At 42.2% G+C, this 26,812-nt stretch overlaps 2 protein-coding genes across 9 annotated transcripts in view; one reads left to right on the top strand and one right to left on the bottom strand.

Annotated features, from left to right (window-relative positions):
• Positions 1-22,127, top strand: part of ACC (acetyl-CoA carboxylase) — a 27,402-nt gene extending 5,275 nt beyond the window's left edge. For 3 of the 7 annotated variants that reach the window (XM_043423607.1, XM_043423559.1, XM_043423575.1), the window contains exons 2-7: positions 4,255-4,564; positions 12,097-12,220; positions 13,254-13,584; positions 13,824-19,241; positions 20,048-20,328; positions 20,493-22,127. In XM_043423607.1, coding sequence (XP_043279542.1) covers positions 4,413-4,564; positions 12,097-12,220; positions 13,254-13,584; positions 13,824-19,241; positions 20,048-20,328; positions 20,493-21,107 — 6,921 coding nt within the window. In that variant the 5' untranslated portion in view covers positions 4,255-4,412 and the 3' untranslated portion in view covers positions 21,108-22,127. Of the gene's footprint in view, positions 1-3,769; positions 4,170-4,254; positions 4,565-9,139; positions 9,995-12,096; positions 12,221-13,253; positions 13,585-13,823; positions 19,242-20,047; positions 20,329-20,492 lie in introns of those variants that run through there. The other 4 variants (XM_043423582.1, XM_043423590.1, XM_043423567.1 and 1 more) reach the window with 4 other exon arrangements.
• Positions 21,047-26,812, bottom strand: LOC122413378 (SID1 transmembrane family member 1-like). Of its 2 annotated transcripts, none has more exons than XM_043423683.1 (11): positions 26,673-26,812; positions 25,871-26,043; positions 25,490-25,785; positions 24,939-25,089; positions 24,777-24,860; positions 24,383-24,697; positions 23,580-24,132; positions 23,047-23,315; positions 22,744-22,953; positions 22,202-22,496; positions 21,047-21,170 (listed from the first exon to the last, which is right to left on the bottom strand). In XM_043423683.1, the coding sequence occupies exons 1-10, from the start codon at positions 26,707-26,709 to the stop codon at positions 22,209-22,211; spliced, it is 2,376 nt and encodes a 791-aa protein (XP_043279618.1). In that variant the 5' UTR covers positions 26,710-26,812; the 3' UTR covers positions 21,047-21,170; positions 22,202-22,208. The 2 variants fall into 2 exon arrangements, with proteins under 2 accessions (XP_043279618.1, XP_043279627.1); XM_043423692.1 differs by lacking the exon at positions 26,673-26,812 and adding an exon at positions 26,136-26,617.

Raw genomic sequence — 26,812 nt, 5'->3', positions numbered from 1 at the left:
GGAAAATCGGTGGTTTCAGTAGGAAAAACAGTTCTGCTGGCCGCAAATTGAGTCTAGACGAGTCCGAGTGCCGAATCACCGTCTTTTTTTTCATTTTTTTTTCAATAAATTGTTAAACGTTCAGTTAATCGAGTATGTAAATGTATTGAAACGAGTTTAAAGATGCAATATTTGGTTGTAAAATTTTCAAGGTTTTTGTGGTTTCTATCTGGCGATCGGAATCACCGCTCTTTGGACTATCTACTATTTTGTCATTCGTGACTTACACGATAATTCAGTTGAAAGCTGCGCCGCCTCATCGTTATCGTGCGACGATACTTCGCGCTCAATTTCGCTAGAGCTTCACCACGGATCGCAGTGTTGCACTGTTGATCGCGGTGAGTAGTCGTTCGAAACAACGGATTGAAATTTTTTCGAGTCGCGTTTCGACAGCGAATTATCTCTTACGAAATAATGAGGAAATAACGAACGGTTTGCGACGAAATTGGAGGTTATTTCGTCGCAGTATCGTCAACAGTGTGTCCAAAATCTGCACGAAATTCGTCTCCCTTTTAGAGGCGTTTTTTTCAGTGAAAAAGCAAACAATTATCCGGGAATTTTTTCACTATTTCGATGACGGAAACGAGATTGATTTCGCGTGGAAAAATTTGTGTCGGGATTGCGCAAACGGTGCGGACGTCCGTGTGGCGGTTTCGAGCCGATTTTCGTGTTCGAAGTGCATGTCTGTGATTACGGCTCGGTGCATGTGGCCCTCGTGCGTCGGTTTCGTTCGGCATTTTCGATCGGATTGTAAAAGTGCATGGCGGTACTCGAGGGAACTGCGAACACTGGAGATCGGCTGAACGGGAAACCGAACGGTTCTGGCAGCCGGCCAGTGCGTTACGCGACACTGAAAAACCCCCGCTGGCTTTTCGTGTGTGCCGAATTAAGCGCTCTTGCGGCTAGCCAGCGGCCGGTCCGTTTTACTTGATACAAAAAATCATGGAGACTTTTCTGAGAACTGGAATTTTGGAAAAATAGAATTGAGGGAATTGCGGATCGAGTTGCGGAACATTTGACATTTAAATGAGAAGAAAATATTTTCGAAAGAGACACTCAACGACGAAACACTCTTTAACGAAGTTTTTCCTTCTCTGCTGCCAGGGAAATTCCATTTTCGTCCAACATCAATTCTCTTCTCCCTGACTCCCCTATCATTCTTGCTTCCAAATGAAAAAACGCATTCCTCCACAGTGTACATTATTTTCATGTGAATAACGCTCCCAAGGCTTTTCATCGGTCAAACCATTATAAAAGTTGCTTAATTAACGTTCATCGACGGTGAATCGACTCGAGTCACTGTGCATGCTGGATCGGCAACGGGGGCTTTATTTCTTAAGTTCGATTTATCACGAACAGTTTCCTGATGGATCGGCGAGTCTCTGAAGAAAAAATCCAAAGTGTCAATTCGGACTCGAGCTTTTCGTTCGGTTTAAATAATCAGATTTTAACGCAGTCTCGAGCCTCGCTCACCGATGAGCTCGGCGCTGCTGCGATAGAGCTTCAAAAACACCGAGTCATCGTCGATTCACATGGGTCATTGATTTTCAATCAGTTTAACGTTCAAACTTCCATTTTTATTACACGAGGAAGGAAAATACTGCATGGGCCGAAGAATCGAAATGCAGTTGACGCGGAGTCGATTTTTCGGGCTGCGTACCACTGCCGATATTGACCCGTCAACGATCGCGGCGCGAGGCTTTAATTCACGCTTTTATCAAAACGATGATAATTCGAGAAGCTCGAATGGCGCTGAATTCGACATTTTTTTGTTTTTTTCAATTTACAATTTATTTAGTTTCTATATTCGTGTTAAATTTCTTCGATTTTTCAATTTTTCCTGCTATTTTCTCAATTTCATCATTTTTAAGGATATTTTCCTTGTTTTATCTTGCTCGAATTTTTTTCAGATTTTTCTCTTTTCTCACAACGCGCGAGCACCGTTTGAAGTGCGAATTGCAATGATCAAAACGATGATAATTCGAGAAGCTCGAATGGCGCGGAATTCGAAATTTTTCGTTTAGTACAGCGAATAGAGGATTTTGTTTTGCATAATTCGGCAAGAGTTATTTTTCTTCACAAATAGGTGCAGTATGACGTAATGAACCTAAAAACACAAAATACTTACAAATGAGGCGAACGGAAGTGCCGCCATTTTGTGAAAACCTGTTTGGGCCTGTATCTCCGTAACCGTGCACTTGAGGCCCACAATCATAAGGACCTTTATTATAGATAATTAAATTTCCTATCTTTTTTGTTGAATAATTTTTTTCGTATCACTTACCGTTCACGATTTATAAGATTATTACTGTTTGTTTATTGACTTTTTTACCGATATCTCTTCTAATAATTGTTCAAACAATAAATTGCTAATAACTAAACTTTTAAATCGATAAATTTTCTACAACTTTTATTTTAAACTTTTTCCTCTAAAATTAATATTTTCGAAGTTATAACGCGTTAATTTCAAAAATCCTGTGCCTGGACGGTTAACGCCAGCTGGGCATGAACACGTCGCATCCAACCAGGTATATCCAAGCCAGGTATATACATAGACCCTTCTTAATAAAGAGGAATCTTCAATTGACCTGAAGAGTCTGTAGAAGAGTCTCTAACTTCGAAAATATTAATTTTAGAGGAAAAAGTTTAAAATAAAAGTTGTAGAAAATTTATCGATTTAAAAGTTTAGTTATTAGCAATTTATTGTTTGAAAAATTATTAGAAGAGATATCGGTAAAAAAGTCAATAAATAAACAGTAATAATCTTATAAATCGTGAACGGTAAGTGATACGAAAAAAATTATTCAACAAAAAAGATAGGAAATTTAATTATCTATAATAAAGTTCCTTATAGTTGTGGGCCTCAAGTGCACGGTTACGGAGATACAGGCCCAAACGGTTTTTCGCAAAATGCCGGCACTTCCGTTCGCCTTATTTCTAAGTATTTTGTGTTTTTAGGTTCATTACGTCATACTGCACCTATCTGTCAAAAAAAAAAATAACTTCTGCCGAATTATGCATTATGGACAAGAGTAACTCGCTCCTCTATTCCCTGTACTATTCTTTCAATTGAGAATTTATTTAGTTTCCATATTCGCGCGTGAAATTTATTCGGTTGTTGAAATTCCCTGAGACTTTTATCAATTTCCAAATTCGTTGAGAATTTTTTCGTCCTTCTATTTCGTTCGTATTTTTAATTTTTCTCTAATTATTTTGAAATTTTTTCATTTTCTTTCTCTCCCTTAAATTTCCAAATTCGTTGAGAGTTTTTGCGTCGTTTTGTTTTCTTCGGGTCCCTCTTTCTTCTGTTTTCTCTAATTATTTCGAAATTTTTTATCTCTTCGTGACACCGCGCGAGCAACGTTCGAAGTGCGAATTGCGAGACGACCGCTGACGGGGATCGAGCCTCGAAGCTCCGCGAAATAAAAGCCATAAAAGACCTCGAAAGTGTGATGCGAGTTGACGCAATTCGAATGCCAGACTGAATGAATTTTCCTCCTTCCTCGAAGCTTCGAGGTCCGAATTCGAGTTTTACACACACTCACACTCACGCGACACACACACGCACACGTTCATCCGGTGGAAAGGGAAAGTCATAATTTTGGGCTCGTTGCTTGCATGAAGGACAAAGAAAAACGACTCGACATGGGCATCCTCAAAAAGCATGAAAAATCCATGAAAATAAAGACCTCGCTAAATCGTGTCGTTGAAAGGCGTCGTGGCTGTGTGCGCAGGGAGAAAATGCTTGGGAGGCGGTGTAAAAAGTTGGGAAAATCGTCGCAGTCCGAGCAACATCGGGAATCGAATTGACGGAACTTGACGAAGAGCACGCATGCGTAAAAGCTTTGAGACAACTTTGCAAAGACGAGGAGATCGATAAAAAAAAAATCTGAAATTACCAGCATGAGTGAGAGGAAAAATGGGAAAAATCGAGCGAAAAAGTGGGCACTGAAAATATGAAAATGAACGACGAAGCTATACGAAGGTTCGAACCGAGAGCAACGACTCCGATCGATCGTGCGAACTAACGAACGACCTTTGGGCATTGAAATACGCGGTCGAATTAACGCTGGGATTTCTCGAATGATTTTGTTCGGTGGTGGTGGTGCGCAAAGATAGAAAAAACAAACGTAAAAAAAAAAATCATTGAAAATCCGAAAAAGTCTCCACTTCCGTCGATCACTGACCGTCGGCTGTTTCGTAATATTTTTGAAGGTAACATCGAGCAGAAGGATAAAGACCGCGGCGAGCCCGAAGACGAAGTAAAGACACGAGGCGATTCGTTGAGCAGCGAGAAAAGCAGCCACAGCGACGAAGAGTCCGACGCACCGAGGGCGAACAGAACCGAATCTGAGAGAGGATCGGTCGACACCATGTCCGAAACTCCGGTCAGCTTCGTCGTCGGCGGTCCCGACCCCTCCGAGGAACTCGAAACGGAGGATAGCTTCCCGGGGGAAGGGGACGATGGCTATCAACAACAACCGGCTGCCATGCCCGGTCTGGTCGAGCGCCGAAAGCGTCTCAGGTGAAATTTATTCTGATTTTTTGTTTCGATTTTTTTAACGGTTTCCGGTGTCTCTGCGACTTGGATTTTCTCTGATGTTACCACCTCGTCGATCTTAAGGAAGTCAACGCGAATCTAATGGAAATCGAAAATTACAACTTTAAGACTTGACACTTTGAAGTATCCTAGAAATATACGCCATGCGTCTATTCCCGGAATTATTAGAGGATCTACCGTCTAGTTATCGATAAATGAATTAACAACGACGCTGAAGTTTGCAACGTCGGAGTCCAACGGAATGAAGGAAAAAACATTTGTAATTCACCAATTATTTTTCATTTCACGAAATATCGGTGCAGCTTGAAAAACTACGAATTTCAAATTCGGTAGGTAACAATATTGGAGAATTACTGGAATCATTAGGGGTTTTTTTACAACATTTCGTTGGACTCCAACGTTGCAAACTTCAGCGTCATAATTAACAAAAATCACATTTTTTGAAGGATTATACATAGGCTCTTATGACAGGTACACCTCCCTGTGTGATGATTTGAATTGGAATTTATAACTGGATGGGTAGCTCGACCAAAAATTATATCTGATTGGAATTTCGATACTTCGTGATGCAATAAAAATCTGAAAAAATTCAACAACATTTGGAAAGCTATGAACAACAATTATCAATAATAATATTCCCCAAAGGTTAATAAAAAATGGTTTAAACAATTAATTATTCAATAATTTTGCGGTGACGTATTGTTTTTTTTTTACGAATCAAATGTGTGTATTTTTCCGAATGCTCATGAATTTTTTCAGAATTTTCGTGGATTTTTGAAATTTCTTGAAAAAATATTGAAAAAAATTTTTTTTAATTTGAATTTTGGATATGTTTTAGGAGACATATTTACCATCAGTTTTGAAAAGTCTCAAGGTTACTGGATCAAGAATGTACAAATAGAGCCACTTGAAAAATTTAAAAAAGGGAATTTCAAAAATCCACGAAAATTCTGAGAAAAATCATGAGCATTCAGAAAAATGCGCACATTCGATTCGTAAAAAAAAAAAAAAAAACAAGGGTTTACTGTAAAATTGTTAAAAAATTATTTATTTAAACAATTTATTAATAACTCTTGGGCAATATTATTACTGATAATTGTAGTTCATAACTTTCCAAATGTTGCTGAATTTTTTCAGATTTTTATTGCATCATCACGAAGTGCGGAAATTCCGATCAGGTACAATTTATCGGCTGGGTTATTCATCCACTAATACCTTAATTAAATAGGATTCTTCCAACTTTGAAGAGCCAAAAACGAAAATAAGAAAGAAAATAAGAAGTAAATGTTTTTAGAGACCAATGATGTCTTAAAAAACCCTTGTTAACGTTGAAAATAACTTGGGAATGGAAAATGAAAAAACACTTTTTGAGGTTAACGAGTAATAACGGCATAAACAACGGAAGTTTCGACAATCCCATGAGCCAGCTGGTTTAAAATATAGATATGCATACGCATGTAAATAGAAGATGGCTGTTGTCACACTTTGCTTGACGATTTTACTACGAAAGTATTTTAACCGCTATCATAATATTCAAAATTAATCAGTCTTAACAAATAAGTTACACAAAATTTTAATAATTGCGAGAATAAATTTTAATCGTTTTTTTGATCATCAAGAGAGCAAAAAAGTTCAGTTGCTTTTTTGTATCACAAGTAAGGCAAGATCTTCCTTAACGAATTTATGTTTTTATTGCACTAGCGGAAGAACATTTTCGACTTGGATTATTCGCGAGCTTGTTACTCATGGAACACTTTTACTCACGTTACCTCTGCCTGTCCTTTTTCAGTTCGATTTCGCCCTGGATCTTTATCTGCACTGATCGAAAAATAAGGGACCTTTGCACCGAGGAAATATTGCTGCGACGAACAAACCTCGTTCAGTTGGACGATAGTACGGTGGATTCCACTTTTCTTTTGATGGAGAAACTCGATCGTTTGTCATTCGAATGAACGTCGTTGGATTCACTTGATTTCGGTCCGAGTGAAAAAATCTTTGCTCATTGGAGCGAATCCAGCGAGGACAGAAATTTGGAGAATTGAACAACGCCGAAGTGCGCAACGTTCCAGTCCAACGGAATGAACGAAAAAAACATTTGTAATTGACCAATTTTTTGTTCACGAAGTTTTTTAAAATCATTTCGTTGGACTCCAACGTCGCAAAATTCAGCGTCGTGGAACTGAGATATTAAAAGTTTCTCGATGTGCTAGGAAAACTAATGGATCGTTGCCAGTTTCCATGAGACCTCAAAAGGGCTGGGAAATCGTTCTGAAGTTGGAACGTCGGCGTAACGCCGATCCGAGCCCTGCGCATTCTTACATACGCGAATATGCCGATTTTATGACGTCACAGCCTTCCTCGTGACAGAGCCCTCACGAATAAACCGTTTGGGTCAAAAATCTGAACACGCGAGTCGAGTTTTTTCGATTCTTCTCTCACTTCTGATCTTCGTTGCAAGTAAATCCATTCGGTCGATCTTCAGAGGAGTGGAATGGTAAAATTTCCTACGAGTGAGGTCAGAATGACGCTTCACCACCTCAGTAGTTAATTCTCGACTGCTGATAGAATAAATATCCAAAAAAGTTTGGTCAAAGACTCTTGAAAAACTGCTCTACCTTCGATCGAGTTTCAAGACTGAACTATGGCAGATGGAAAAATTTTCTTAGGAGCTTTTTTGTAGTCAATTTCACGCTCTGCAAAATTGCTCTCATGGTCCATCGTCGTATCTTCAACCTTTTCGGGCGTATGAGCGCCAGAAGAATTCCTGCAAAAAGCGATGTAAATTCAAGCTGTATGAGGTTTCAGGCGTCATTCGATCGCAATGACAATTACAAAAGGAAGCTAAAGTTTGTTCTTTCGAAGTTTGGTACCGATTGAATATTCGATTCCACTTTTTTGGCCCTCAAATTAGTGGCTCGTCACCCATTAAAAAATTACCTGCAAAAACAAAGTCACTGAAACTTGCTGCCGGGACAAATATTTAAATAAAAATAACCGGGAAATTTGTGTCAAATAATTTGAATGCTCCTACGAAGGTTTTTTGAGATCTTTTCAAATGTCCAAACAGCCTCTCGAGCATCGTCAACTTTCGAAAAGAGAATGACACCGAAACCCATGCATAGAAACAAGCTCGAATTTACCACCGTCCACTTGAATCTATCAAAATTCATTCGTGCTTCTATTTCATCGCTCCAAATAATGGCTCATCGAGAAAACAACGTGAGCTGAAATAAAAGTGCAAAAATAATTGCGTTCGCCAGCACGAAAAACCGTCGATTCCGCTCGAAAGAGCTCGTACAAAGAAATGAGCGTGTGGTCGGTTATCCTCGTTCCGTCGTTACGAAATTGCATCACTATCAACGAGCACGTTTACGCGTTGGTATAGAGATAAAAAGAATTGTTGACGTTCCCGAGCAAAGGAGGAAAGAAACGTGAGAAATTTATCAAAGAATTCAAGTAAATCGTTGCATCAACGAACAATATTTACACAGAGTATTGTGACGACAGTGCGTTCTCAAGCTCGCTGATTTTCTGTCAGTCTCCACGGATGCGTCAAGTGGTAGAAAGATTTGAACGGAGCCAAGTCCCACCACGGATCTGGCCCCGAGATGAGGCGACTTTCCGTTAATTCATGACTCCAAGTAAAACGACCGTGACTCGAGTTCAATCGAGCAAATAATGAGTGTTAAAATCTGCGAATTGAGAGAACGATAACGCTATCGGAAGTCGTGCAGTCGTCATAATTCGTTCATTAGTTTTTTCATTTTTTATCCAAGCATTTCAAGGTTTTTGTCTTTTCGATATTCTATCTTCGGTTTTCACGTTTGTTTACAATTAATCAGTAATAAACGGCACGGATGGTATCAAAAAACCCACTGTATTTTGGTGGAACCTCAATGAATTTTGGTCGACGAAGAAATTTCTTTTCCCAGGGCTCCTCAGTCGATTTGAGTTCGGTTTTTCGCACGACGCTGAACTTTGCAAGGAGTCCAACGAAATGGAGGAAAAAACCATTTGCAATTGACCAACTTTTGATTCCACGAAGCATCGATGCAGCCTGAAAAACTACGAATTGCAAATTCGGCCGGGAACGAAATTGTAGATTTGCTGGAATTATTGGAGGCTTTTTTACATCACTTCGTTGGACCCCAACGTTGCAAACTTGAGCATCATTGTTTCGTACAGCAACTTTTGCATTTTTCATATTTTCATCCATTCAAATTTATGCGATGAAAAAGCATGAAAGACCTGAAACCTCCATTTGAATTTCTTCCTCAGCAAACTCCCAACGAAATATTCATCTCGTTAAACACATTTTTTTTCTAGATCTTTTTGCTCGTAGCTCAATGAGCTTGACGCTCGATCGTCACGACTGCATCTGATTAACGCTGTTAATCTCACCATTTCATAATAACGTCTGTTGATCGAACGGATTGGCAGAGATCGACGGAGTCCAAGAAAACTGTACGCAAACGACAGCGGTTCACCTGTGACTCGGACGTGTGGGGCTTCGGTCCACGTGGAAGGGGAAATCTACCTGGCGAAGGGAAGTGTGCTCTGCTCACCTGAGTGACGAACAGTGACCGCTGGGCTCCACCTGAAGAGACCGCGTTTCTCGAGGTGGACGAAAATCGGCCCATGTGAATTAAATCCGGAGGAATTTCATGCGTCAAAATACTTTTCGGAGCGAAGAAGCATGAAAAGTTTGAAAAATTCGTTCACTCGTTGAGTGGCCTGTGCCGGGAGGAGGGACTCGTAACTATTTTCGTGACATCTCCTGCTCGCACTTTGGAGAATAAAATATCGAAAAGTCAAATGAAGTCACTCGAAGCCCGGAGAGATAAAAAAATTGAGAAAAAATTGAAATTCTTCCTGAAATCAGTGAAATTTTCAATTCCTTCGTCACACTTTGTCCCTTCGGGTTTCAGCAGTTCTGATAAGAAGTGACAAACGGCTAAATTCGGTTTGCGAGTGGTGCTTTTCTATGCCTTCGTTCCATCAGAAAATCACGGTATTTTCCTTCCACAAGAAAAAAAATTGACTAAATATCGCCAAAGTGAATTCTCCGAGTGCAGTGTCCGAGCCACTTCGGAATTCTCCAGCGCTCAATTCGTTGAGCGACAGTTTCAAAAAAGCCGCGATTACTCCGATCGATAACGCAGCCATGAAGCGGATAAAGCGCTTCGTACTCGCTCAAAGCGACGAGACCGATCCCATTTGGAAAAGCTCGGACAATCTCCTCGCAGGGATAGCGAGAATGAATTCCGTCTCGAGCGACGGGGATGCTTCCTCTCGGAGAAGCTCTACCAAATTTGAAGCAGGTCCCTTGGACGAGGAGCCCGAGGGTTTGAGAATGTCCACGCTCAGCGTCCCCGCACCGAGTCACGGCCTTACGTACGTTTTCAGTTCCTCACGATTATCGTCGAAACTCCTGCAAAAGTACTTTTGCAGCCGTTCATTTCTGCCGGAAAAAACACAAAAGACTCGATCCATCGACAAACTTTCATGGAGCATTGAAATCCTGATGAAACTGGAGAAAAAATCGACGTTTTCTCAGGCTTTTAGCTTCTCTCTGACGCAGATTGAGTAAACTAGAGCGAGTCACTAAAATTGTTGGGCAACATGAAAAATTTGAGTTCCTTTGGAATAAATGGGTCTTGAAAAGCACGTCGGACTCGCCCCTCCATTTGCATCCTAGCGATCAATGAAATTCTAGCGCTGTGAGAATGTATTACGAGTTACCGTTAAATCTCGGATGTTTCATTGTTGGTCAACGGTCAGAGTCGCTTGAGCCGTTAGCCTCGAAGAGTCGATCTGCGAATCGAATTTCCTGCTTATAATTCGAGCAACTGTTTCAGGTTTAATGAAGATGAGTGTGACGATGATTTCGCGCCGAATTTTACTCTCAATTATTGAACGATGTCAGGATCCCGCTGGTAGAAATATCGCGACGCTTTTATCGCTCGGTAAAACTTATAATTTTAGAAAAAAGGTGCAAATTGTGCTCGGATTTTTAAGAGCGAGGTTAGCAATTTTGTAAAATCCACTTGAAAGTTTTCGACCAAATTTTTGTCGTCTAGTTTCGTTCCAATTGCTGTTGCCTTCTGAAGTTTTGTCGATTCACTTCCCCCTCCGATCGAGGCAACCGGTTTGAGCATCGGTCTCGTAGTCTGATGCGTTAAAGTGTTAAAGATTCTGACACGAGAAAATGCTCGATTTTCGTGTGTTTTCTTTTTCGTAGTACTCAGTCCGGAACAACGCCTGTCCAAAGTTCGTTGTGCTCGGATGTGCTGACGTTTACGTCGGGATTGACGCGTTTGTTCTTGCGGGTCTGTACGACAGTGCAAATTGTAGAGCTTGGCTCGAATTTTGCGAGGATCGTACGTCGAAATATTCGACAATAAGCGACCGAATTTATTCTGAATAAAAATGTCGCTTTCCTCCTTCGTTTGTCACCTCTTTTGACCTCGCGTCTCTGTTTTCCTCTTGTTTTTCGAGGATCCGATAAAAATGAAATGGAGAAAACGGTGGCGTCCGAAAACTGGACTGGCCCTGATTGCATAAGCGCGCAGACTTTGAACCGTCGGATAAATTCCATCGAGAGATGGGAAAATCATACTGATGAGGAAGGAAAACAAATATTAATAAACGTCTTCGCTCGAGGCTCATTCGACGCTAAATAATGAAATGCGCGTTTGAACAGTCGACAAAATGTAAATGAAACTTTTTGTCCCCAGCTCTGTCGAATGAAATTCAAAGATTTTTCCCCGCCTGCATGTTTTTCGACCTTGAAAACGGTCCAACACACAAAGCAATTAATGTTGGTAAATTGCAAAGCGATTTTCTGCGATTTTCTGCAAAAATATCTTGAAATTCGGTCACAAAATTTCTGAGAGTGTCCGAGCATTAAGAATTTTGTTAAAATACAATTTTAGTACACTCTCAGCCTCGAGATTCTTGCGTGTTGAGAAAATTCACAACTTTCTTCAAACACCGAATCCGAGTGTTTGATGGGACTCCACGCGTGCTAAGCATTTGACGAAAAGACTTTGATCACTTTCTCTCAGGCCGCTCCATTCGTTGCGGATGCTTGACTTTTTTAATGCTCGAATGAACAGCTTTGTCGGCAGATTACGTCGAGTTCTGAACTGGGAATCAAATGATCATAAATTATAGCGAAACTAATGGAAAATAACTTGTTGCCTTTTGCGAGGACAGAAATACAAATGAAAGTGTTCACTTCGATTTTTATCGTGAATTCTGTCACGAGCTTGTCACATGTTTTGAAATATTGAAATTCGGTAAAAGTAATCTCGGTGGATGATTATCTTGGTGGTATTTGACTGAAAATATTTGTCTTAGATTGTGAGCACGAACTTTCTAAAATTCTGAACTTTAAAACCGATGGAAAAACATCGAGTGAGGGATCCCAAAATCTGACATCGTTTCAGCCGTACTAATTTGCTTTTTTCTGTCTTTTCTCCATTTTATAACAGACCCAGCATGTCGCAGGGCACGGTGATGATTCAAGCGCAGAGCCGTCTACAAGAGAAAGATTTCACGGTCGCGACGCCGGAAGAATTCGTTCGTCGTTTCAACGGGACCAAAGTCATCGAGAAGGTAAATCGATTCAGTTTCTCCGCACCTGCGAACCTCCTCGTTTGTCGAAACTGCGATCTTCGGCCACGGAAAAATGATCTACGCGTACTTTTATGATCACTCGATTCCGTGAAAATTGAAGTTTTTCGTTTTTCAAACGATTCAGCGATCTCGAGACGTTGCCAGCACTGATTGTCACCGAGAATTCCATTGATTTTTTGTTTCTTCGAAATTTTCTTCTCCTGCTGCCTCCGGACTCGATACGTACCGAAGCGGTTGTCCAATTCCCCCAAATCGTAGACTTGAAGTTGAATCTCTCAAGGAAAAGAGTTCTGTCAATTTTTGAGTATTTTTTTTCAAATGTTTGCTCCAAAGTTTGAAAATTCTGCTGCAATCAAATTTTTAACTGGTAAAATTGTTGTGAGACGAAGCTGGACGTGCCTCAGCCTGCAATTCTCATTTTTTCTACGTTCACTCTTGAAACATGAGTCCGCGAACGTCGGAGATCGAGGATCGAACGAATAAAAGAAAAATTTGTAACGAGCTGAAAACCGGGAGTGTAATTTGTGTAGTTTTTGAACGTAACACCGTTCAAGCGGCGTCTCTTACGTCCGAGTTGTTATTGAAAAACAGAACGAATGAAGATATGCCGATGTAGAAAAAATTGATAAAATCGACTTTTGTTAAGCATTACGCATCGAATGAAGTTCGACGAGTGATCGTTCACGTCCAGCACGAAGGAAGAGACGTATTGAATTTTCGAACCTTGAACATTGAACCCCATTGAAGCAGCAGCGTGCTAATGAGATTTTTTTTCAAAACAAAGTCACACGTGAGAAATGAAACGAGTGTTCGCATCGTCGTTACTTTGTAATGCAAAATAAGATCTCGGTAACTTGTAATTTGAAAGAAAGAACCGGACGATCGTATTTAGTAACCCGTGAAGAAATAGTTTTCTAAAAAAATGTTGAAAAGTGTTTTATCAAAAGTTTTATTGAAGCGTTGATGAAAGTTGATGTAATTACAACTCCACTAACTCCATTTTAATTCGCAGGTTCTCATCGCCAACAATGGAATAGCTGCAGTCAAGTGCATGCGTTCGATAAGAAGATGGTCGTACGAGATGTTCAAGAACGAGAGAGCTGTGAGGTTCGTCGTGATGGTCACACCGGAGGATCTCAAGGCGAATGCCGAGTACATAAAAATGGCGGATCAATATGTACCGGTGCCTGGTGGCACGAACAACAATAACTATGCCAATGTTGAACTCATTGTTGACATTGCTATGCGAACACAAGTCCAGGCGGTCTGGGCTGGCTGGGGTCACGCCTCTGAGAATCCAAAGTTACCAGAATTACTTCACAAAAAAGATATTGCTTTCATCGGTGAGAATCGTTCGATTCCAACTTTTGTATACTTCAGTTGATCTTCCATTCGTTCGTGCGAAATTATCATTTTAATCGTGCAAATTTGCGTAACTCGAAAAAAGTCCGGTAAAATATAATCTCACGCGCTGACAATTTGCGTATCGCAAACGTCGAAGGATTAATGAAACGTAAAATGAAATATGAACGGTATGAAAAAAAAAGTTGAATATTTAATTGATTTATGGCGTAATCAACAGGACCATCGGAACGAGCGATGTGGGCGCTGGGTGACAAAATAGCGTCGAGCATAGTGGCTCAAACAGCGGATGTTCCAACGCTGGCGTGGTCGGGTTCGGAGTTGAAGGCTCAGTACAGCGGGAAAAAGATAAAGATATCATCGGAATTATTCAAAAAGGGTTGCGTCTCGACGGTGGAAGAATGCTTAGCGGCGGCGAATAAAATCGGTTTTCCGGTGATGGTCAAAGCGAGCGAAGGCGGCGGTGGCAAGGGAATAAGAAAGGTGGAAAACGCGGAAGAATTGCCGACGATGTTCAGACAAGTGCAGGCCGAGATCGCGGGTTCGCCGATATTCATAATGAAATTGGCGCGATGCGCGCGTCACTTGGAGGTGCAATTATTAGCGGACAACTACGGAAACGCGATATCACTGTTCGGTCGTGATTGTTCGATCCAGCGGAGACATCAAAAGATCATCGAGGAAGCGCCAGCGGTTATAGCGAAACCGGAAATATTTGAGGAAATGGAGAGAGCGGCGGTGAGATTGGCGAAAATGGTTGGATATGTGAGCGCCGGCACGGTCGAATATCTCTACGACACTTCGGGACGTTACTTCTTCCTCGAGCTCAATCCGCGTCTGCAAGTGGAACATCCTTGCACGGAAATGGTGTCCGATGTGAATCTGCCAGCAGCGCAGCTTCAAATAGCCATGGGTCTGCCCCTTCACCGGATCAAAGACATTCGCTTGTTGTACGGCGAAAGTCCATGGGGCGACAGCCCCATAGATTTCGACCAACCACGCCACAAGCCGCAGCCCTGGGGTCACGTGATAGCGGCGAGAATAACGAGCGAGAATCCTGACGAAGGATTCAAGCCGAGTTCGGGCACGGTGCAGGAGCTGAATTTCCGTTCATCGAAAAACGTCTGGGGCTACTTTTCTGTAGGTGCTTCCGGCGGACTTCACGAGTTCGCAGATTCTCAGTTTGGGCATTGCTTCTCATGGGGCGAAGATCGTAATCAAGCTCGCGAGAACCTCGTAGTTGCTCTCAAAGAATTGAGCATAAGAGGGGACTTCAGAACGACCGTGGAATACCTCATTACGCTGCTGGAGACGGAATCCTTTCTGACGAACAACATTGACACGGCTTGGCTCGATCTTTTGATATCGGAGCGCGTTCGTAGCGACAAGCCTGATGTTTTGCTCGCCGTAACCTGCGGAGCTCTTCACATCGCCGATCGCACGATACAAAATGCGTTTACGGGTTTTCAAACGGCATTGGAAAAGGGCCAGATACAGGCAAGCAACGACCTCAAAAACGTCGTTGACGTGGAGCTCATAAACGATGGTTTCAAGTACAAAGTACAGGCGGCTAAATCCGGACCGAACAGTTATTTCCTCGTGATGAATGGATCGTACAAAGAGGTCGAAGTGCATCGTTTGTCGGACGGGGGAATGTTGTTGTCGTTGGACGGAGCGAGTTTCACGACTTATATGAAGGAAGAGGTAGATCGCTATCGCATCGTGATCGGCAATCAAACCTGCGTATTTGAAAAAGACAACGATCCTTCCCTCCTGCGCTCACCATCGGCCGGCAAGCTCGTAAGTTTCACCGTCGACGATGGGGGTCACGTTGACGCCGGACAGGCGTACGCCGAGATCGAAGTAATGAAAATGATTATGACACTAACGGCGAGTGAGTCCGGCAGCTTGTATTACGTCAAGAGACCCGGTGCCATCCTGGAAACGGGCACTCTCATAGCTCACCTCGAACTGGACGACCCTTCCCTGGTGACGAAAGCCCAAGAATACTCGGGCCAATTTCTGGCACCGGCGGCTCCGGCCATTCCTGAAAAACTCAACAACCTCCACACCAAGTATCGGAGCGCCTTGGAGAATACTTTGGCTGGTTATTGCCTCCCGGATCCTTACCACTTGCCGAGACTTCGCGACTTCATTGAAAAGTTCATGTGCTCTTTGCGCGATCCGAGTTTGCCCCTGCTCGAGCTGCAGGAGGTCATAGCGACCATTTCCGGTCGCGTACCGATCTCCGTTGAGAAGAAAATACGCAAGCTAATGACGCTGTACGAGAGAAACATAACTTCTGTCCTCGCCCAGTTTCCGAGCCAACAAATAGCCGCGGTGATCGACGGCCACGCAGCCACTCTGTCGAAACGCTCGGACAGAGACGTATTTTTCCTTACTACCCAGGCCATCGTCCAACTCGTACAAAGGTACCGGAACGGCATTCGCGGCCGGATGAAAACGACGGTTCACGAGCTTTTGCGGCAGTATTACACGGTCGAGAGCCAATTTGAGCAAGGTCACTACGACAAATGCGTCTCGGCTTTGATTCAGCGTTACAAGGACGACATGGCGATGGTGACCGCGACGATATTCAGCCACACTCACGTCGGCAAAAAGAACGTCCTGGTAACCATGTTGATCGATCATTTGTGGGCCAACGAGCCAGGCCTTACCGACGAGCTGGCGAGCACCCTGACAGAATTAACGAGTTTGAATCGCACCGAACACAGCAGAGTCGCTTTACGAGCGAGGCAAGTTCTCATAGCTGCTCATCAGCCCGCTTACGAATTACGACACAATCAGATGGAGTCGATATTCCTGTCGGCCGTTGACATGTACGGCCACGATTTTCACCCGGAAAATCTGCAAAAGCTCATACTTTCGGAAACTTCGATATTCGATATTCTCCACGACTTTTTCTATCATACGAACCGTGCCGTATGCAACGCCGCTCTCGAGGTTTACGTGCGTCGCGCTTACATCAGCTACGAATTAACGTGTCTCCAGCATCTCGAATTATCCGGGGAAATACCACTGGTACACTTCCAATTTATGCTCCCAACGAACCACCCTAACCGACAAAACACTTCGTTGGTCAACCATCGTACCGGTGCAATGGCAGCTTTCCAAAATCTCGAACAATTCAGCCAGTACTCGGACGAAGTGCTCGATCTTCTGGAGGACTTGTCATCGCCGCAGTCGGTGTCGGCCAAAGTACTCGAAGCTGTCGAGGCTGCCGGTGGCAGTGAGTCGCGTCACAGTACGTCGATCAACGTTTCGCTGAGCATGGCGGAACAAGCAGCGGGTCCCACCGAAATCAGTGAGAGGTCATCGGAGCCGGTTCACATCCTCAGTATAGTTGTACAGGACAATGAAAATCAGGACGATGCAACGATGGCGAGACTGTTCGGCGATTGGTGCGCAACGAACAAAGAGGAGCTCGTTGCACGCGGCATAAGAAGAGTTACCTTCGGAGCATTGAAGCGGCGACAATTCCCAAAGTTCTTTACATTCCGTCAACGCGACGGTTTCGTCGAAGATCGTATTTATCGGCACCTCGAGCCTGGCTGCGCTTTCCAGTTGGAGCTCAATCGAATGAGAACTTATGATCTCGAAGCTTTACCCATTTCGAATCAAAAGATGCATCTCTACCTGGGCAAAGCGAAAGTCGCGAAAGGGCAACAGGTGACGGACTATCGTTTCTTCATTCGCTCGATAATACGCCACTCGGACTTGGTCACGAAGGAAGCGAGTTTCGATTATCTCCACAACGAAGGGGAAAGAGTCCTCCTCGAAGCGATGGACGAGCTCGAGGTCGCTTTTTCACATCCTCTCGCAAAGCGCACCGACTGTAATCACATTTTTTTGAATTTTGTTCCCACGGTTATCATGGATTTGGCCAGAATCGAAGAGAGTGTTACGAACATGGTTCTCCGGTATGGACCGAGGCTGTGGAAGCTGCGAGTACGTCAGGCCGAAATAAAAATGACGATTCGTCCGGCCCCCGGGAAGCCAACTTCTCACGTGCGGCTGTGCATCTCCAACGACAGCGGGTACAGTATCGACCTTCATCTGTACACGGAATCCACCGATCCGAAAACCGGAGTGATACGTTTCGAATCTTACGGGTCAGCGAGCGCTACGAGCAACGCCAACTGGAGGCCGGGACCCATGCACGGTCTCCCGATTTCAACGCCTTATCTAACCAAAGACTATCTCCAAGCGAAGAGGTTCCAAGCCCAGAGTGCGGGCTCGACTTACGTGTACGATTTGCCGGATATGTTCCGTCAGCAAATCGAAAAGATGTGGAGCAAGTATTACGAGGAACGACCGCACATCCAAAATCCAACGATGCCGAATCCCGTGCTCGACAGCGTCGAGCTCGTACTCGAGGGCGATAATCTCGTTGAGCAAATGAGATTGCCTGGTGAAAACGACGTGGGTATGGTCGCCTGGAGGCTGAGCTTGTTCACCCCCGAATACCCGGACGGTCGGGACGTTATTCTTATAGCAAACGACATCACTTATTTCATCGGTTCGTTTGGACCGAAGGAGGATCTTGTCTTCTGCAAAGCATCGGAGCGGGCGCGTCAACTCGGCGTACCGCGCATATATTTTTCAGCCAATTCCGGAGCCCGCATTGGTCTCGCTGAGGAAGTCAAAAGCGTTTTCAGAATCGCCTGGGAAGTTGAGAACGAACCGGAAAAGGGTTTCAAGTACCTTTATCTCTCGCCGGACGATTACGCGCGTTTGGCATCGTTGAACTCGCTGAAAACGTGCCTGATCCAGGATGCCGGTGAATCGCGCTACCAAATAACCGACATAATCGGCGTTGACGATGGTCTCGGGGTTGAAAATCTCAAATATGCCGGTATGATTGCCGGCGAAACGTCCAGAGCTTACGATGACATCGTAACCATTTCCATCGTTTCCTGTCGCGCTATCGGTATCGGTTCTTACGTCGTTCGTCTCGGACAACGTGTCATACAAGTTGAAAATTCACATATCATTTTGACCGGTTATCGAGCCCTCAACACCGTCCTCGGGCGAGAAGTTTACGCGAGCAACAATCAACTCGGTGGCACCCAAATAATGTACAACAACGGTGTTTCCCACGTGACCTCGCCTCGGGATCCCGATGGGATCGGTACAGCTCTCAAATGGATCAGTTACGTGCCCAAGGTCAAAGGTGGACCGCTGCCGGCTATCGCTCCGGTTGATCCCATCGACCGAGAAGTCGTTTATCTACCCACAAAATCAGCCTACGATCCACGCTGGATGCTCGAAGGTCGAGCTTCCCCCGGAGACCAAAACGTCTGGGAATCGGGCTTCTTCGATCGCGGATCCTGGGAAGAAATAATGGCACCCTGGGCCCAAACCGTTGTCGTCGGCAGAGCCCGCCTCGGCGGCATCCCTTGCGGTGTCATTGCCGTCGAAACGAGAAGCGTCGAACTCCACCTTCCTGCTGATCCTGCCAATCTCGACTCCGAAGCGAAAACCGTTTCCCAAGCTGGTCAAGTCTGGTATCCTGACAGCGCTTACAAAACTGCTCAGGCCATTCAAGACTTCAATAGGGAAGAACTCCCGCTCTTCATTTTCGCCAATTGGCGAGGCTTCTCCGGTGGTATGAAGGGTAAGAAACATTTCTTCCACTCCATACGTTAAGGAAGATCACGCGAATCTAATGGAAATCGAAAATTCCCACTTTGAGGGTTGAGATTTGAAAACATGCTAGAAATATACACCGAATAATTCTCGGAATTTTTATAGGATCTACCGTCGAGTTGTCGATAAATAATTCACGAAAATCACATTTTTTGAAGGGTTTATGCGCAGGCTCTTAAGGCAGGCACACTCCCTGTGCGACGATTTGGATTTAATGAAACAGAATCCTCCCAACTTAAAAGAGCCAAAACCGAGAATGAGAAAATAGAATGTTTTCAGAGATGAACGGTGTCTTGAGAAAGCCTTGTTATCGGTGCAAATTACTTGGGAATCGAAAAAGAAAAACACTTATTTGTGGTTAACGAGTAATAACGACACAAACGGTGGAAGGTTTGACAACACTGAGCCAGCTGGTTTAAAATATACATGCGCACATAAATAAGAAATGGCTGTTGTCACATTTTGCTTGACTATTTTACTGCGAAAGTATTTAAACCGCTATCATTGTATTAAAAATTGATCGATCCGAACAAATAAGTTACACATAATTTGAATAATTGCGAGAATAAATTTTCATCGTTTCTTTAATCATCAAAAGAGCAAAAAGTTCAGTTGCTTTTTCGGATCACAAGTAATGCGTGATCTTCCTTAAGCATACAGCCAATTTTTTTTTTTTTTTTTTTTTTTGTAATATGGCAATAATATCTCCGAAAAATGACTGGCAGCAGGACGAAGGATTGTACTGATCAATGAAAAAATTTCTTTTTTTACCAGATATGTATGAACAAATAATGAAATTCGGAGCTTACATCGTGGACGGTTTGAGAGTATACACGCGGCCGGTATTGGTGTACATTCCACCGAGCGGTGAGTTGAGAGGTGGAGCCTGGGCGGTGGTTGATCCGACGATAAACCCTCGGCACATGGAAATGTTCGCGGACCCGACGAGTCGGGGAGGTGTGCTCGAGCCGGAAGGAATCGTCGAGATCAAATTTAGGAACAAAGATATATTGAAAGTGATGCATCGTATTGATCCGGTGATACAAAATTTAAAGGTAAAATTTCATTTATTATAATGGCTGCTTTTAAAAGTTTATATCACAAAATGAATGAATTATCTAACTTTAAACGACACTTAAATCGAACTCGTCTCACTCTCGCGACAGTTAATGAGGAAAACACATAATTCAGTGGATTATCGTTTGTTTCGAATGAACAGGATAAAGTATCGGGTTCAACATCAGCGGAGGAACGGGCGAATTACGAAGCGATGATGCGTACTCGCGAGGGTGTGCTCCAACCGATGTATCACCAGGTCGCCGTTCACTTCGCCGATCTCCACGACACGCCTGAGCGTATGTTGGAGAAAAATGCAATACAGGAGATCGTGCCTTGGCGTAAATCTCGAACTATGTTGTATTGGCGTTTGCGGCGGCGTATTCTAGAAGAAGAGATAAGAAATGAAGTACTATCGACGCAACCTTCGTTGAGCGCGAGACAGGTCGACGCTATGTTAAGACGCTGGTTCGTCGAGGACAAAGGCGCGACGGAATCTTACGTATGGGATCAGGACGAGGGTGTTGTGCAGTGGCTCATTGCGCAACGCAACACCGAGAACAGCGTCCTTGCCCATAATATTAATTGCGTTAGGCGAGATGCGGTTGTAACGCAAATCAAAGATTTACTCGAGGGTTGTCCTGAAGTAAGACTCGACGCTGTTCTCGAGATCGTGCACAGACTTCAACCGTCCGAACGAGCGGAGCTTCAACGTACCTTGGCGCAACTGGAAACATCGGGTCAGGAACCCTTGAACGACTCGAGCTCGTCTTCGTAACTCTTGCGTGTTCCACATAAAAAAGCAGATCTGATCCCACGTCTGTATATTTCACGAAAGCACCTTTCATGACACAAGTAAATTCGTTACGTCATTTTTTTTCCAGAAACCAATGATTTATCCAGTTAAGCCAGGAATATTTCGGAGCAACTATCAAATTCTTTGGCCAGCTGATTTTTTTAGCGTACGCTTAGTGAAATATTTTTTTTTTTTTTTTTTTTTTTAGTTGAATACTGATCGAACGGGATTCGATTCACAAGTAAATATCAAGTGTTAGAAGAAAAAAACGCTCATTTATATATGTATATATTGCAAGGGCGAAGGGGAAAGTCGGCGGTGATGATATCGTGGAAGAAAAAATGAATTACGTGAGTGTTTCACGATACCGTGCCTGTATTTGTGTGTGTAAGTGCGTGCGTGTGCGTATGAGTATAAAATTATTGTGCAATTCGCAGAAAGTTGGGTAAAAGCAAAAGAAATTGTATCTATATTTACGTATATATGTATTCATTGACATATATTTATTTTCAACGAAAATAGCAAAGGATTGTGAAAAAGAAAATCATGTTACACTTTTGCATTGTTGAAGTGAGAGAAAATTGTTTTTTTATCATCATATGGATTCTTCTGTGGATTTATTCTATAGAAATAAGCTGCGCGTTTTTTTTAAGCTTCTCATCGCGAACTTGCTCATTGAAGTTGTGTGAAAATCTAGGAAATTGAAAAAGAAAAAGGGGAGATGATAGTTTGAAAAATTGAGTAATAACCGAGTAATGTGAATTTCAACAGCGTGAAACAAGAATGAATATCTAAATGGACGTCATGTCGATTGTGCAGCTTCGGAGTGTATGATTTGCAAATAATTGATTTGCACACCGTTTAAGTTGTGTCCTTCTGGCACATTGAAAGAGACGAATGAAAAATTTTATGATTATGCGCAACTAGAGGATCGAGTGCGTACTGAGGGAATTAATGATTGTAACTACACTGCCGTGAAAATATATTTGAAACAAAAGTGAATGCTTCATGTTTCGGTTATCATTGCTTTTTTATTATTTTAATTAACGAATGTAACGTAGAAACGAAAAACGAACCTCCTCCTTAGAACACCGGTATAAGACTACGGTGCGTATCTTCCAAATCGTCATCCAATGTCAGCAGCACCATAAACGAGAAGAACATGGCAAGGGCCGAAAGAAAGTGCCAAATGTCGTGAGAATCGAAGAAATTCAAAAGAGCACAAGGTTTGTTGTATATTCGCGATTGAGCTGGTGTTAGTGCCCACGAAATCGATTTGTTTATGAAAAAATATAGAGCACCGCCCCACGTCACGAAAGACAATATAATGTAACACGACGGCTCGAGCAAAATTTTCTCTCCATAGAGAAGCTGAAAATGAAAAAAACAAAAAAAAACGTTTCAAGTCGATCTTAAATATTATGATATTTGGAATTTCAATGCTGCTGTGGTGGAAATATTCCACCATGATTCGTGATCAACTGATATTTAAATTAATTTTAGAAACAGCAATTATGTTTCTGGGCAATGGTATTGAGCCACAAATTTGATTCTTGGATGATAGAGAACCTCATAAAAACCACCTCAATGAGTGCTCGATAAACATTTTTCAACATACCTTCATGACAATATAAAAAAAAGTGTACAGAATAAGATTCGACATGAGTAGATAAAGCAGAAATGTAGCAAAATCTTTGTCGTGATGCATATTCCCCCACACTGCGAGAGCAACGTTACAGCAATTTGCGATGAGAAGAAGGATCAACCTGCCTCCATACAGTGGCCTAAACGCATCAAAACGTCCAGCTCGAGCGTCGTGTTTGAACGTCTGTGAATAGATTGATAATCGACGCTTTAGAGATATCCACCGGTCAGCATACATGCATGTTGTTGAATTTTTAAGTTTTTTTTAAATCGGTACCATTATCACACGATGGAGAAGGCCTCGGTTGAGTCTGAATCGACCCATGTAATAAATCTGTGCTGTCACAGACACACATACGAGGAGATGGATCATGGTGAAAAAAATCCAAAAATTTTCCGTTCCCTTCAACACACCCACCATCCCCAGAAATATTATCAACGCGAGAACGGCAAATGTTACCGAAGCACGCGCATTTATGTCGGGATGACGGTTTTGATAAATTTTTACCATACAGAGCACAGAGATGATGTACATGAAACTCGTATCTGAAAAAAAAATCATTCGGTGTCAATTCTTGTACCAAAGTGTCGTCATTTAGTATTGTAGGATGCTCCGAGTCATTGACAGTTGTCTTCTTTTTTAGCAGGAAGACTTTAGCAGGAAGCTTGATAAAAATTTCTTCTCCAGATGCTCGATATGAAATAATTTTAAATGGAAATCAAATTATTCCGCCTGATACATAAAAATCAATGCTTTCTTGAGACAGAACATACTAATTATTCTCTCATGAAGATATCGTTAATAATTACCAAACTGGAAATTGCTATGACTTGGACAAACGTGATAGCTCCCGGATAATAGTCCTTCCATCATGAGAGCCGTGCCCATAGCGTAAAAAAGTCCATAATGTTGTGGGATACCGTAACTTTTCGATTTTTCGGCACGATCGACGTCATTTTTTTCTCTCGTATAAGTGAGAAATATAAATAGAAAACCAAGCAGAACGTAGCCAAAGTTGGAAAACACGTGATTGAAATCAGACAACACGCCGAGAGGATGGGCGCACAAAAAATTGTAATAACAAAGATCTTGATTTCCAGTTTCGTGCAATACGTACTGGTAAGTAATGACCAATTGCATAACTGGCAGAGTGTAAAAGACAGCTATAGTTATCAAATAATAAAGGTATAGACGTGACTTCTGACGAAGTATCTTTGGCTCCTTCCTCGCCAGATCCGAAACCGCTAGAACCCGTTTTGTTCGAATAATCTCTTTGTCTGTTAAAGCATCATCCAACATATCGATGTCGTCTTCGTCCAACGATGAATCTTCCTCGACCGATGTCCACTGACTAGGACCCACCTGAATTATGTTGCCATATCAGAATAATTCAAGTTAAGTTATCATTTGTTTTGCTCATAATTATTCAAATGAAAATACATTTTTTTCAGAGATTAAAAACTTGAAATATAACTGATCGCTGACTTTACAAAAATTTCAGTGGTTACAGGAATATGACACAATATCACATCTGAAATAGATGCTGCTCCTTCCCCCTTTTTAACTATGCATACGTGATCTTGTTGAGTGAATAAATAAAAGAAATCAGAACCTCATCAACGGTTGAAGGGCTAGGCAAGTGTTCCGGTTGTTCCGATTCTTCCAAATCGCTTAACAACCGTTCCCTCAGCTCTCTCCCTTTGCGAACACGGTGCATAACTACACCAAAAATGTAAATAGTGCAGAATCCAACACCGATTGAAAGAGCCAAAGCAGAAGCTGTGATAAAGTCTTCTTTACTGATACTGCGTTTGATTAGCAAATGTACGGTTTTTCGGCGATTCGGATCACCAACTGTTCCATTACAATCCGTGTCATCGCCTTTTACAACGAGAACAACAAAAAATCCCTCCGGATAAGCATCTCTCTGAAAAAAATAAAAATACTTATTCATTCGTATCGCGCAGCATTAACGACTTCTTGATTTATTTGAAAACACAACTAACCGATATGGTGATACCTCCTCGTCGACTGACTGTTTGCCAGTAACCAGAATATTGAACATTTCGCTCCAAATCGAAGATGGGACACTGAAAAATCGAAAATGAAGTGAGAACAATTTTTTACAAATAAATAGCTATTAACAATCGACAATAAAGATAATATACCGTAACGTTCTGAATGGAAATCGTCATGCAAATCTCTGAATCTGATTCCACTTGCATGAGCACTGATGAAATTTTGTTTTCATCATCAAAATTGTAGCTGTAATAAATGGGCTCTGCGGGTGATATGGTAACATTTCTGGGATCACCGACGCTATAACAATCAAAAATGGAAGGTACAAACATTAGAATCTATTACAATTTACAATAGTTGTTATTTACGGTTCGATGGGAAGGAGTTGGATATTATTTTTTTCGAATCAGATGTGTTGAAGAAAACTGTTTAAAATTTAATTGAACCAAGTCGAAAGAGGATCATTGGAATCGGAATTAATTTTATAGTCTTACAATTCAAATCAATCAGATCGAATTGAAGATTTGTATTTCATAGAACCAATTTCAAGACCTTCTATTATTCAATGTCATTTTGATTGTATCGAGCTCACTGAATTCCAAAAAATTTTTTTGCATCAATTAAAAATGAAACAAGGAGAATCATGAGTAAAAAAAAAACAAAAAAATGCTCATGATGACGAAATCAAATTTCTGAATACCTGATATTAAAATCTGCCTCTGTAATCATCATCTGGAAAGCGATGTTGGAAGAACTACCAGTAGAAATACTAACAGTTATATAAGCTTCGTCTGTAACATTTTTACGGTCATGATCGGTGGAACATAAGTTGCGACTAGTAGAGTCATATGGAGGAATAACAGAGTTGGGACTTTGAACAACAAAAGGAATTTGCCATGAGAGAATCCCACTCCTCTGGCGCACAACGATAACAAGCGGATCCTGAACGGTGGCATTGCTTTGGACTGTAATTCTTGCACCTGCGACAGGAATTTCCTGAATAACAAAAAATACAATAAAATATGACATGGTATAAATTTTCATTGGTACAGAGCTGTAATGTATTTCCTGATAAACTTACACTGTAGAGAAAAACATATTCGATGCTATAATTAATTGCTTTTTGGTACAAAATCCCATAGTCTGCGGAAATGACTTTAGGATAAAGCGATGGATGTGTCAGAAGAGACGTTCCTCCAACAACAGAGAACAGGAACGTCAGTCCAAGAAAAATACGCATATCACAGCTTCTAACTGTTTAAAAGATTAACGAACGGAATGAATTATTTTTAAAACACTTGTTAAAATAGTTGGATGAACTGTCAGTTTTGTTTATATGCATTTACCACCCATCGTTCAAATTCGATGTTCGTCCTCAGTCTTTTTTTCCTCACAACCAACATGAATCACACTCCTTGGGCTATCTCGTCATAATTCTGTTTAATTATTTTGCAGCCGATAATATAAGAACAATATTGACCAGATTGTAAACAATAAAAAATCCAACCGATGTAATTTGTCGTCCGCGGCGTTCCCCGCAAATAACCAACAATTGCTCATATCGCGAATCGCGATTACGATGACAGCTGTGAAATTCACCTCCGTGAACTTGGCTGCCTGATTTTTGAATTGTGATTGTTTTTTAGTGTTAGTTGTTTGTCGGTGATTGTCGGTTTGAAATTGAAGCTAGTCGAAAACAATATGAAAGTTATTCGGAGAACGCAAAAATGAAAATCCACGAGGAGAAGTAGATGATTGTTTTTACATTTGGAATTATAATGAATTCTCAAGAATCAAAGTGCACTTGGTAGATGAAGTTTTCCCCACCATTCTTATTACGGAGCCCAAGCAATAGCTCTCCCCATCATTCTCGTCCTACCTACCGAACCATGCCTTGAGGCCTCGAGTCGTATGTCGCATTCACGGCTGCTGTCCCCGACCTTGTCAATTCCGCTAACGAATAACCTTACCCCATCCCCGCCCTACCGGGCCAAAGTTGAGAGTGAGACTCCACGAATGTAAA

Source organism: Venturia canescens, chromosome 1, assembly GCF_019457755.1.
Source record: "Venturia canescens isolate UGA chromosome 1, ASM1945775v1, whole genome shotgun sequence".
Classification (NCBI taxonomy): domain Eukaryota; kingdom Metazoa; phylum Arthropoda; class Insecta; order Hymenoptera; family Ichneumonidae; genus Venturia; species Venturia canescens.
This window is presented reverse-complemented; position numbering and strand designations above follow the sequence as displayed.